This window comes from Centropristis striata, chromosome 21 (assembly GCF_030273125.1).
Source record: "Centropristis striata isolate RG_2023a ecotype Rhode Island chromosome 21, C.striata_1.0, whole genome shotgun sequence".
Lineage (NCBI taxonomy): Eukaryota > Metazoa > Chordata > Actinopteri > Perciformes > Serranidae > Centropristis > Centropristis striata.
Window position 1 is genome coordinate 12,621,938 of NC_081537.1, and position 10,992 is coordinate 12,632,929.

Consider the following 10,992-nt stretch of genomic DNA (forward strand, 5'->3'; position numbering starts at 1 on the left):
TCACAGATAACTAACTTAATCACAGCTTAAACAGCTGTAGTTCATTAATTATCCAGAGGCACACACAGGTGATGACACAGTTTTCTTTATTACAAAGAAAGCGCAGCATGTCAATGGTAAAAAAAAAAACGAAACAAAAAGACTGCTTGGTAGTGCCTATTAAAAAAAGCTAGCTTTAAATTAATTGGTAAGTCTTCACTCAGGTTTTCATGCTAAAAAAATCTAACATTTCAACAAATCCAAGTGTTGCCATTTAAATTCCAGGCAAGGAAGGTCAGGCATCGTGGGGAATGGTATCGGAGAGGATCATGGGAGAGCCGAGCTGTAACTCCTGCTGCAGTGATTCCAGATCAGCTGGAGTCATGCGGTGAACCTCGCTCCAATCAGATAACAGGGAGGCCGAGAGGGGGGCCGAGTCGTAGCTGATAGAGAAGAAAAATATACAAAGCATGAAGAGTGGCGACATTGAAGTCAAACGTGTTCAATCTGAATTTTTATCCTGTTTTTCAGCGTTCAAAGCTCATGAAATGCATTTTGCTGCTTTGACACATTAATAAGTTAAATACAGTGTAGCTCTTTAAAATGTGGTGATTCTTGATCAAATCATTTACTAAATCAACTGATCAAAAGGCAAATATGTAAGGATGTGAAACTGGGATTAAGGAGGAATGAGTTATGATGTTTGCACTTGGCGGGTTGACATGCCTCATTCAATTCTTAGGAACGGTTACAGCAACTAATTGCTTTTAATATACACTTTGGCACAGCGTGTTAGAACCTGGATATAATTTGGAAATCTATGAGTCAACTACTTCAGCTGCATTCATGAAAATACAAAATTATAAAAAATAATTGTCTGCTATGTCGATGATGGATTAATCATGGAAGTAATGTTTCATGCCAAAATGCCAAAAAGAAATGCTGTTTTCAGCTTCTCAAATATGGAGATTTGCCAACTTTCATTATTTTTTTCACAATTAAACTGAATATCTTTGGGTTTTTGCCCAAAAAAAACAAGACATTTCAAGAAATCACCTTGGACTTTGACAATGTGATGGACATTTTTTTTTTTTACTTTTTCTGCAAATGATGAATTGAATAACTAAGAAAAATAATCTGCAGAATAAATAAAATGAAGAAAAAGATTTAGTTGCAGCCCTACAACCAGAAAATAGTCTGATCTCAATGGCTAAAATATAAGAAGTGTGCCTTCTTTCCAGTTTTAGACATTGGTTTTGTTCGTGGCAGCAGTATTAGAAACTAAGCTCACGCGGTGATGGACCTTACCTGTCCCGGTCACAGTGTTGCAGGTCTGTGAGAGACTGGTTGAGGAGGTCATCCAGGTCAAAGCCCACACCGTACCCAGCCCCGCTGCCTTTAGGGGTGACCGAGAACACCGGGGGTAAAACATCCTCGACCTGACAGGAGAAAAGGGGGAAACATCGGGTCAACTGAACTCTGTATCTTTAAGATCAGTTCAAGGCAAGCAGAAGATTGTGACATTTAAGCCTGGTATATATGTACTAGAAAATTATGTTTTTGTATCATGAAAGCGGCACCAGTGCTCCGTCTATACATATAGCTTCTCTAAGGTAAATGCTACATGCAAAAAGCAACAATATCTTACAAGGAAGGTACAGAAACCGGAGACTCACCTGGGACTTTGAGAGCTGCAGCGTTACTGTGTGTATATCAGGGGCAATGGAGGGCCCTTGCTGTCCAGTATCTGTGAATCCTAAGCTGGGATGAGGCTGTGAGGGGACCCCTAAAGTCCCACAGAGAGGGTTTGTGGTCTGTGGCCCAGATTTCTCTCCTACAGAGGGACACAGCTTCTCCATAGGACCAGCATTTGCAGCCGAGGGGTTAGTGTGGGAGTTGAGGTTATTCTGGCGTCCGATATCAACGTTCCCATTTGTCTCTCTGGCGGTTAATGTTGGAGCTTTAGTCAAAAAACTCTCCAGAGGCAGCAGTTGCGTCTGGGGCTGAGGGTCAGGCTGGGTTTGACTCTGAGGCTGGAGAAAGCTCGTCGGCGGGGGCTGTGGTTTCCTGTTTGGTTGCGGTTGTTGCGGTGGCCTCGTCTCTAATTGCTGCCCGTTCCAATTCCCTAAACAGCTGAAACCACTCTGTCCGTTGCTCTCGCTGTGAGGTTTGAGCGTGTTGTTCTTAACAAACCCACTTGTGATGCTCATTATATCCATCCCTCCACTTACAGCAACAACTACATCCGCTGGAGGTTTCCTCTGACTCATGGAGAAAAGTAACGATGGCTGCTGGGTGCTGGGGGGCTGAAACAAGCCCGGCTGGTTAGGTTTAACTTGAGAGATTAACTGTTCATGAGTCTGGATCTTCCTTGCCTCCTTTCCTGATTTATTGTTCAGTGCTCCTTCAGTGCTATCGCCGATTGCTACACCCCGGTGCGAGTTCACATTACAGTCCTTGTTCTTTGCTCCATCGCTATTAGGAGTATGAGATTTCTCACTGCAGCTGTCCATCATCTTCGTCCAACGTTGCAAAAGGTTTTTGTCATCGTCGCTCAGCAGGACCCCACACAGGGAGTCCCCCTGCTTTCCCTCTCTTCTCTCCTTTTCCTTAATTTTTCTCTCCCTCTCTCTTGCTCGTTCCTGCCTCTTCCTTCTTTTCTCCTCTCTTTCTCGTTGACGCTCCTGGGCTGTGACAGGCCGCCGCAAATCTGGAACAGAAGACAGGGAGGACGATACGCCTCCTGTGCCAACGTCGATACCCAGCGCAGAGGTACCTCCATCTGCAATGAAGATATAAAATTCACATTCACAATAAAGAACGACATGTCAGTGATGCAAGTGGATATGGGAAACAATAAACTTACCACCCCTGGCCTTATTTCTGAGAGCTGATTTCAATAAAGCTGCTTTGAGTGCAGCTTTAGTATCCTCTGAAATGGCTCCTTCTTTTCTGGTTCCCTCTCCGGCACCTGGAGGAGGCCTGACATTCTTGGACAGTGACTGTGAAAGGGACTGAGACAGGGACTGGGCCTGTGCCACAGAGAGACAAAGAGAAGGCATAGTGGTGGGTAGGGGTGTCATGGTCTGTGCTGGCGTTGCAGGAATAGAGGTGGGAGCCTGGGTCATGGACTGGCTCTGGGTGGGCTGAGTCAGAGGAGCCTGACTTCTGGTTAGCTGCTCCTGTACCTCACTGTCTCTCATTGTTTCTGACGGAGCGTCCTGACTCGACACTGGTGTTGTTAAATCTATAGTCTCTGGCTGACCGCTGTCTGAGTTGGCACTGGGCATGTCCACATCAACTGGGCCACTCTCGCTTTTAGAAAGTGGAGGCAAATTATGGGTCACGTGAGGCAGGGCAACTTCCAAAAGGGACCCGGGTTTATTAAAGGTCTGCATCTGATTTGGAAATGTGTGGCTTCCTTCTGCTGGTGTGTGATCTTGTTGCTGTTGAGATTTCACCTCCCTCATTTGCTGTTGCTGAATCTGTGCTGCTTGGGTGTGTTGTGCCATTGGAACCAGTGTAGATTTGGTCAGGTTAACAGTCGAGGGCTGCGTGTTACTGATTTGTGCTGCGGCTCTGCCGTTCGCCCGCGGCAAGGGCCTGAACTGCAGTCTCTGACGACAGCCCTGTTTGTTTTGATGAAAATCCTGTATCTCCATCAAAATCGCCTCTTTAATTTGTTCCTTGTTCATTGGAAGCTTGTCAAATTCAAAGTCAAAAGCTGGCACGCAAATTGGCTCATCGTCAGGGTCGTGGTACTTGGACAGGTAAGGATGCTCCAATGCTTGTGTCACGCTGATTCTCTCGCGAGGGTCAAAGCGCAACATGGCAACCAGCAGGTCCAAGGCCTCTGGTTCAGCTTGTGGGTACAGTTTAGCCAAAGGCACAGCAGACCGTGCTGGAAGACTCTGAACATATGAGCGTACTCTGTCAGCCCTTATAGTACTTATCAACCCCTCTGGAGGAGTGCCTAACACACCCAAAATGAGCGTGAGCTGATGGACGTAGTGCTTCCCAGGAAAAAGCTGCTTACGCCCCAACATTTCCGCAAAGATGCAGCCAACAGACCACAAGTCAATAGCCAAACTATAGTGGTTGAGAGACAGCAGAAGTTCAGGAGCACGGTACCAGCGAGTTGCCACATATTCAGTCATGAAGGAATGAGACTCCTCAGGATGAGAGCTTAGACCCCTCGCCATGCCGAAGTCACCAATTTTTAGTTCACAGTTCTCGTTCACCAACAGGTTGGAGGGTTTGAGGTCACGGTGGATTACGTTGGCAGAGTGCACATACTTAAGGCCACGGAGGAGCTGGTACAGAAAGTAGCGTGTGTGCTCTGAGGTTAGAGTCTGAGAAGAGTGAATGATCTGGTGCAAGTCGCTCTCCATGAGGTCCAGAACCACGTACCTGCACACATGGGAGGTGGAAAATGAGCTGTGTGTGTGACATCTATTGAGCCATTAGGTATATCTTAAAATCCCACTTCAAAAAATAGAACCGTCTCTTTAATCAATATAACAATCTACAATTTAAGATAATGTCTCTCAGTTAAAAATCCAGTATGGTATAATTTCCAACAATAGTGTTAATCTGCAGAATGCATTTTTTTCAGATAAACATTCTTGTAATTATACTTTTTTAGGTATTAATTAGTATTAGTGAACGTTCATGATGGGTCAATGAAAAGTTAAATGTTAAGATATAGGTGAAATTGCTTGAGTATACAAGCTGATGTAAAGGTAAGTGGTGCATAAATGTGCAGAAGTATTTTATCTAGATCTTAAAAGTTCCCATATATGTATTTCATCAAATTCTTGTTATAAATGTCATGATATTAAAAAGTTGAAGAGACTTTTCTAGCCTGAGTAAGGAACCTTGTTATTTGCCACCCAAGTTACCATGAAAATAAAGAGTACATACACAGACTTGAAGGCAGAGTGAGGAAGGTTGGGCTGCAGGATGTCTTTGATGGCGATGATGTTGTCATGTTTGAAGTGCTTGAGAATCTTCAGCTCTCGCAGCGTGCGTTTAGCATTTGTCACCACTTCAAAAGCATTGGAGATCTTCTTTATCGCCACCTGCTGGCCTGTGAGGTGTAAACACACAGCAGGACAGGGTGTTGAACTGAGACTGAATGATAATGTTAAATGATAAGGATTTGCATTGTAGCACATAAAATTAGATTCAGATTCAGATTTGACTTTATTAATCCCACAGTGGGGAAATTTCTTTTTTACAGCCGCAAAGTTTCACACAATTAAGATAAAGATAAAAAATAAAAAATCTAAGAAAAGACATATTAACAATATACAAATATACAACAATAATAATAATAATAATAGTAATAATATACTATATACAACTTAGTGCAAATTTAAGTGGAGAAATGTGCAGAGTGCAGATTTATGCAAAAATGTTCAGGTTGTGTTGGTGTTGTACAGTCTTATGGCAGCTGGAAAGAATGATTTGCGGAAGCGTTCCTTTTTACACCGTGGGTGTAATAGTCTGTTGCTGAAAGAGCTGCTCAGAGACCCCACAGTGTCATGCAGGGGGTGAGAGGGGTTTTCCATGATAGATGCCAGCTTGGCTAACATCCTCCTCTCACCCACCTCCTCTATGGAGGTCCAGTGGACTCCAGTGGACAGTTAATTGTGTTATTTATTCATTAAATCAGCCTTACCATTGTCTCTTCTCCTAGCAGAGGAAACGACGCCGTAGGCCCCTGTGCCAATGGTTTCTATAACATCATATTCCTCTCCGACATCGAACTTTACATCCAGAGAGTGTGCTTTAAGCAAAGCCAAGTTTTTTGCTGCTGTGCTGGTGTCTGTGGTGCCTCCTGGTGCTTCGACTTCACGCTGGTTCTGGTTTTCTCTGGTTTTGTCAGGGGCCATTCTTTCAGGTGACATGGCCACAGGTTGATCATTTTTTCCTTCTCCTCCCTCCTTAGTGGACATTATTCTATAGAGAATTTAAAAATGGATGTATTTAATATTTCTACAATATAATATTTAATACAAAAATCAGAAGAATTGTCAGACTAAAGTTCAAAGAAATTATAGGTTTTATTATGCATTACATCAGACTTAATTCTATGCTCAATTTTTTTTACATTTAGAAATAAATTAAATTAGTAATTTTTATTTTAGTAATTTAAGAATAATTACATTGGACAATAGACATCATCATTAAATAATAAATAATATATTATATTGTCATATGATCCTACTGAAAGTCAATAGACAAAAATATTGAATTGTTGACCAGGCAATGTAATAGATTCTTGCGAGTATTTCTTTTCTTTTTCTGCTATGAGGGTCAACATAATATCTTAATTTAAAAAACAGAAAACCGGCAAATAAATGTGGTTTGGTGTTTCTGACACTTCATAGACTAAACGGTTAATTATCTGAGGAAATAATAGGCAGATTATTTAATAATAAAAATAAATGTTCGTAGCAGCAGTAAATAAAGGTGTCAGTGTCTCACACAAAATACTTAATAACCTAACCATATGTACACCAACATTCTTTAAAAAAATTGATTTCAGTATCATCTAGTAGGCTTTAATACATTTTATTGAACTTGTGATATGGACCAATTAAATATCCAAATTAAAGGAGGTGCAATATTTGGCCAAATCTGTGTCAAAATACAATTTTTGGTGCTGCAAAGACATCTTCGCCTACAAATGATATTCTCCAGACTTAAGAGAAAAAAATCACACCATGATCATTTTAATATATTTTTCAACTAAACTGATGATGACTAAATGATGATACAACAATGATCATCCCCTCAGTATTCTGAATCGCATTGCAATATCAGACTGCTGGACAGCAACATTTAACTATGTGTCTCTGCAATAACTAATCCTTAGCTGGACAGCTACAATGGAACAGTCAGGTAAAAGAGAAAACCAGTGATCACCCGAAGACAGAAGACCAGAGTTGAGAGTCACTGGTGTCAAACGGATAACTTTTTATCTTTCTCTGGAAGCCAACTTATTTGTTGATGTTTACCTCTGCTGACAACCCTCTCACTACTAGAGCCCCGGGCCCCCAGGAGCCTCTTCAGGGCTCTTTATTAAGAGGACATATTATTCAGATACAAAAATATAACTTAACGGGATTTAGACAATGGTTTAGCCTCACTATTTACTAAACTGAGGTTCTGTTTGTAACCAGCCATGACCAACACGCTGCCCAGCAACTAAGCATCCTACAGGCCTGTCAAGTGGCCAAAACCTGTAGCTCTCAGTAAAAAGACGGCTCTGGACTACAACTAGCTTACAATGTGTGCTTTTTAAACAGTTACACGGAGAATAAATCCACGAGGAGCTGTCTTAAAGGTCCACTAGTTTTGTATTGCAGTGTGTTTCGGATAAATTACGTGATAAAGCCGCAGCCTTACCCACTTTTTTGACGCAGGGGCGTAGGCTAGTTACCTGAAGCTCAGGCTTCCTAGGAACGTAAACCTTTAAATCGTGTTATTTTCGGTTTATATAACCAAACAGGGCGACACAGAAACAAGTTTCAAAGTCACGGAACAGATTCTCACCGTGTGGGCCACCAACAACATCCGTAATTGTGTTTTTAATCCCGTAGTAACACGGTTTATCTCTTGTTTTTGTCTGCCGCTTCCTCGTACAGTTCCGTGTTCGGTCTGAGTGACATGTGGCGGACTAATGAGGTGCGGTGACGTCTGAGCTGCTGACCAATAGGAGCAGAGAACGTGAAGGGAGGCGGGACATGACGGCAGACAGAAGGGTCTCTGTTTTTGGGTGGTGGTGACGCCGTTTTCCAGAATTAAGTAATTTTAGGAGGGGCCATATTGGGAGAAATGTACCTGCATTTAAACCTCTGTATCTATGACGGACTTCTACTACTACTAAGAGTAGGCCAATAACGGTCCTTATTATAGTGATGGAAGAGGTACTCTGGTATTTTTTTATTGTTTACTTTAGATACAGATCTGAGAGTGAAAATACACCGCAACAAGTAAAAGTACTGTATTCAAAATCTTACTTCAGTAAAAGTACAAAATTAGCCTGATAAAATATACTTTAAAGTATGATACGTAGGCTACTTAATTCACAATAATATACATTATTGGATAATTACTGATGCATTGGTGTGGTAATCATTTGAAAGGTGGATCATATTTAAATTTATTTATATAGCTTGCTGCTGGGTAGTTTCATGCATAATCATACAAATGTATTGATTTATATTTTGTATTGATAAGAATCAACTTAGTTACTAGCTAAAATTGTCATATAGCCTAAATGTAGTGGAGTAAGAAGTACAATACTGGCTTCTTTGATGTAGTGTAGTGAAGTTAAAAAAAAGTAGTATTAAATGTAAATACTCAAGTTAAGATCAAGTACCTCAAAACTGTACTTGAGTAAATGCATTTAGTTAAAGTTTACCAATGTCTTACTACTATAACTGACAAAAACTAGACAAAAATTAGACATGTCAAAAGAAAAAAAAGTGTTTGGAAGTGCATGTAAATACATTTTACACAGTGATGGAAAGTAAAAAACTAAATACATTTACTCACTTTGCTTAAGTATTTACATAGGGTAATACTTTTACATCTTTGGTTATTGGCTACTATATCTACCTTTTCTTTTACATGATGCCATATTATTGGCTAGGTACAATACCCAATATCACGGCTGGATGGGATTTTAATTTAACACAACTTTATATAAGCATATGCATAATGTGGCATAGTATCGATTAAAAATCTGATTTCGACACAGGCCCCCTCAACAGGACGCGGCACAAATATTGGGTGATAAAGCAGGGCCCAGCCAAGTTGGTTAATGTTCTTTAGTGGTGCAGGTAAATTAAAAACTATAAAGTAGTTAAAATATGCTCTATCTTGACAAATCTGTTAATGTGTATTTATTCCACCACTTATTATACACTGATTCCCAGGACTGGTGATGAGTAATGGATTACATTTAATCAGGATTACATAATCACAACAAACAGCTAAAATCAGCCCAATTTAATTGCTAAATTAGCAATTAAATTATAGCTACATTGTCAAAGGTTGTACTTAATTCGGTCTTTAGATATGGCAGTTTTAAAATGGGAAACTATTTTTTTATGGTAACCAATACCAACTCATGACAAACATGGAGCAACAAACTTGCACAAAAGAAACAGCATCTCACATGTTGTAGAATACACACAGCATACATGGAGTTTGTGCTAGTGCTGTTTTTGTACAGGTATTTTGATTTGAACAAACGTAAATACTAAATATGCAAAACAACAACATTTGCGGACCTCACGTTTTTTAAGGCTGGAACAATGTTGGAAGAATTATTTATTAATATTAGCTCATTATTTCCTTAGGCCTACGTTAGTTTGTACAACAATTGCTACATTTCAAAGTAATCTGACCCAACCTGCAGGCTGAAGTCCACAGTAAACACACAGAACAGTAAACACCCCTCTGGCTGGTTCAACAGCTGGACTCAGCTGTCCAATCAAAAGCCGCGACAAAAATCCCCCGACCAATCAGAAGAGAGAATCTGACTTTTAACACGTCGCCCTGTCTCGGTGGACGTTTCACTGAAGTTGGAGAGGAGAAACAAAGTACTCTTTTCCTCATCTTTCAGCAGACTTGAGTCCATTTAAATTTATCTAAAAAGTACCAACGACACGTGTGCTGAAGTAAACATGGCATTGCCGAAATGGGAGAGAAAAGCGCGTTTGTTTCTGTGTGTTTTCGGTTTGTTTTTGTCTGTTTACGCGCTTCACGTCGAGCTGTCCCGAGAGAGTGACCCAGATTACAGGGCGATGTGCGACCTGGGGGAGTCTGTGAGCTGCTCCAAAGTCTTTACCTCCAGGTATGTTTTTTTAATCCTTATTTGGATTGTATAAGTTGATATGTGCTTTGTTGCGCAGAAACAATAGATTCCATTGAATTATTGGGGGTTCTGAGCTTACTTCTGCTTTGAAAATGAGTATTTCATAGCACGGCTGCCCCCTGCAGTGTTGCCACGTGTTAAAATCATCTGGAAGTGCTTTAAAGCACCTACTGTTTTATTGTAAAAGAATGCCAGGAAGTGGATTTACTATTTTTGACCTGTCCTGTTTTAATTGAAGAACCTCCACATGAGTTATAAACAATTATGTAGGCTACAGTATATTTTCATTTTATTTCAATAATATGTTGTTCTGACTTTTTCTCTTTACTATTTTTGCAGATGGGGACGTGGTTTTGGCTTGGTCCAGTTCTTCGCTGCTAAAGACAGCCCTCTGAACCAGCCCAACAGTGTGCTTGGCATCATATTTTACACTCTGCAGATGAGCCTTGGTTAGTCTGTCATTGTCTGTTGCAAAATTACAGTGCAGTGCTGAGATTTTTTGGCAAAATAGATTGCTTAAGCTAAATTCAGCAACCCATCGTCTTCAATCATGAGATATAACATATTATTATCACACAGATATATCTTTCCACATGCATTGTTTCCCAAATATTACTTTTGTAATGTGTTTTACTGAATTCTTCTGTGTTTGTCTTCATTGCAGGACTGACTCTGTCCAAAAAGGCGGCACTCTTCCTGGTCTTCTCCTCCTGGGTGTCTGTGGCAGGCTCACTCTATCTCGCATGTATTCTCGCCTTTGTTCTGGGGGATTTCTGCATGGTCTGCGTGTCCACTTACATCGTGAACTTCGCGTTGCTCTTCACCAACTTGAAACGTAGGAGAGCAATTGAAGGATTGAAGGAAAAGACTGGATAGAAAGTGTTCAACGTGTGAAATTCAACACCGATATTTTTGTGCCGAGCTGAAGCCACTGGATCTGGAAAGCAAATTCTCTCCCACACCATTTCTGCAATGTTTACACCTGTTAAGACTTTTCAGAAAAACAGGACTGGAGGTGCATCTCAGAAGAGTTATAATATGATTTTTAGTGGATGAAGTTGCCTTTTTTTGTACATCAATGTGCATTTGTGATGCTAATTACACACTTTTGAATACTA

The 10,992-nt window shown here is 40.7% G+C and overlaps 2 protein-coding genes across 2 annotated transcripts; one reads left to right on the top strand and one right to left on the bottom strand.

The window, feature by feature from the left end:
- Nucleotides 1–69: 69 nt before the first annotated feature.
- mapk7 (mitogen-activated protein kinase 7) lies at nt 70–7,652 on the bottom strand. Its single transcript, XM_059324961.1, has 7 exons — nt 7,543–7,652; nt 5,663–5,943; nt 4,903–5,068; nt 2,846–4,389; nt 1,656–2,761; nt 1,288–1,418; nt 70–422 (listed from the first exon to the last, which is right to left on the bottom strand). The coding sequence occupies exons 2-7, from the start codon at nt 5,937–5,939 to the stop codon at nt 275–277; spliced, it is 3,372 nt and encodes a 1,123-aa protein (XP_059180944.1). The 5' UTR covers nt 5,940–5,943; nt 7,543–7,652; the 3' UTR covers nt 70–274.
- A 1,899-nt stretch (nt 7,653–9,551) lies between these two features.
- Nucleotides 9,552–10,992, top strand: vkorc1 (vitamin K epoxide reductase complex, subunit 1). Its single transcript, XM_059324848.1, has 3 exons — nt 9,552–9,853; nt 10,214–10,323; nt 10,539–10,992. The coding sequence occupies exons 1-3, from the start codon at nt 9,684–9,686 to the stop codon at nt 10,748–10,750; spliced, it is 492 nt and encodes a 163-aa protein (XP_059180831.1). The 5' UTR covers nt 9,552–9,683; the 3' UTR covers nt 10,751–10,992.

Coding starts and splice junctions, on each gene's coding strand:
- mapk7 (XM_059324961.1), bottom strand. CDS start 5,939: ATGTCCACTAAGGAGGGAGGAGAAGGAAAAAATGATCAACCTGTGGCC. Junction 2,762..2,845: donor CAGAAATAAGGCCAGGGGTG/GTAAGTTTATTG, acceptor TCTTCATTGCAG/ATGGAGGTACCTCTGCGCTG. Junction 1,419..1,655: donor TGCAGCTCTCAAAGTCCCAG/GTGAGTCTCCGG, acceptor TTCTCCTGTCAG/GTCGAGGATGTTTTACCCCC.
- vkorc1 (XM_059324848.1), top strand. CDS start 9,684: ATGGCATTGCCGAAATGGGAGAGAAAAGCGCGTTTGTTTCTGTGTGTT. Junction 9,854..10,213: donor TCCAAAGTCTTTACCTCCAG/GTATGTTTTTTT, acceptor CTATTTTTGCAG/ATGGGGACGTGGTTTTGGCT. Junction 10,324..10,538: donor CACTCTGCAGATGAGCCTTG/GTTAGTCTGTCA, acceptor TCTTCATTGCAG/GACTGACTCTGTCCAAAAAG.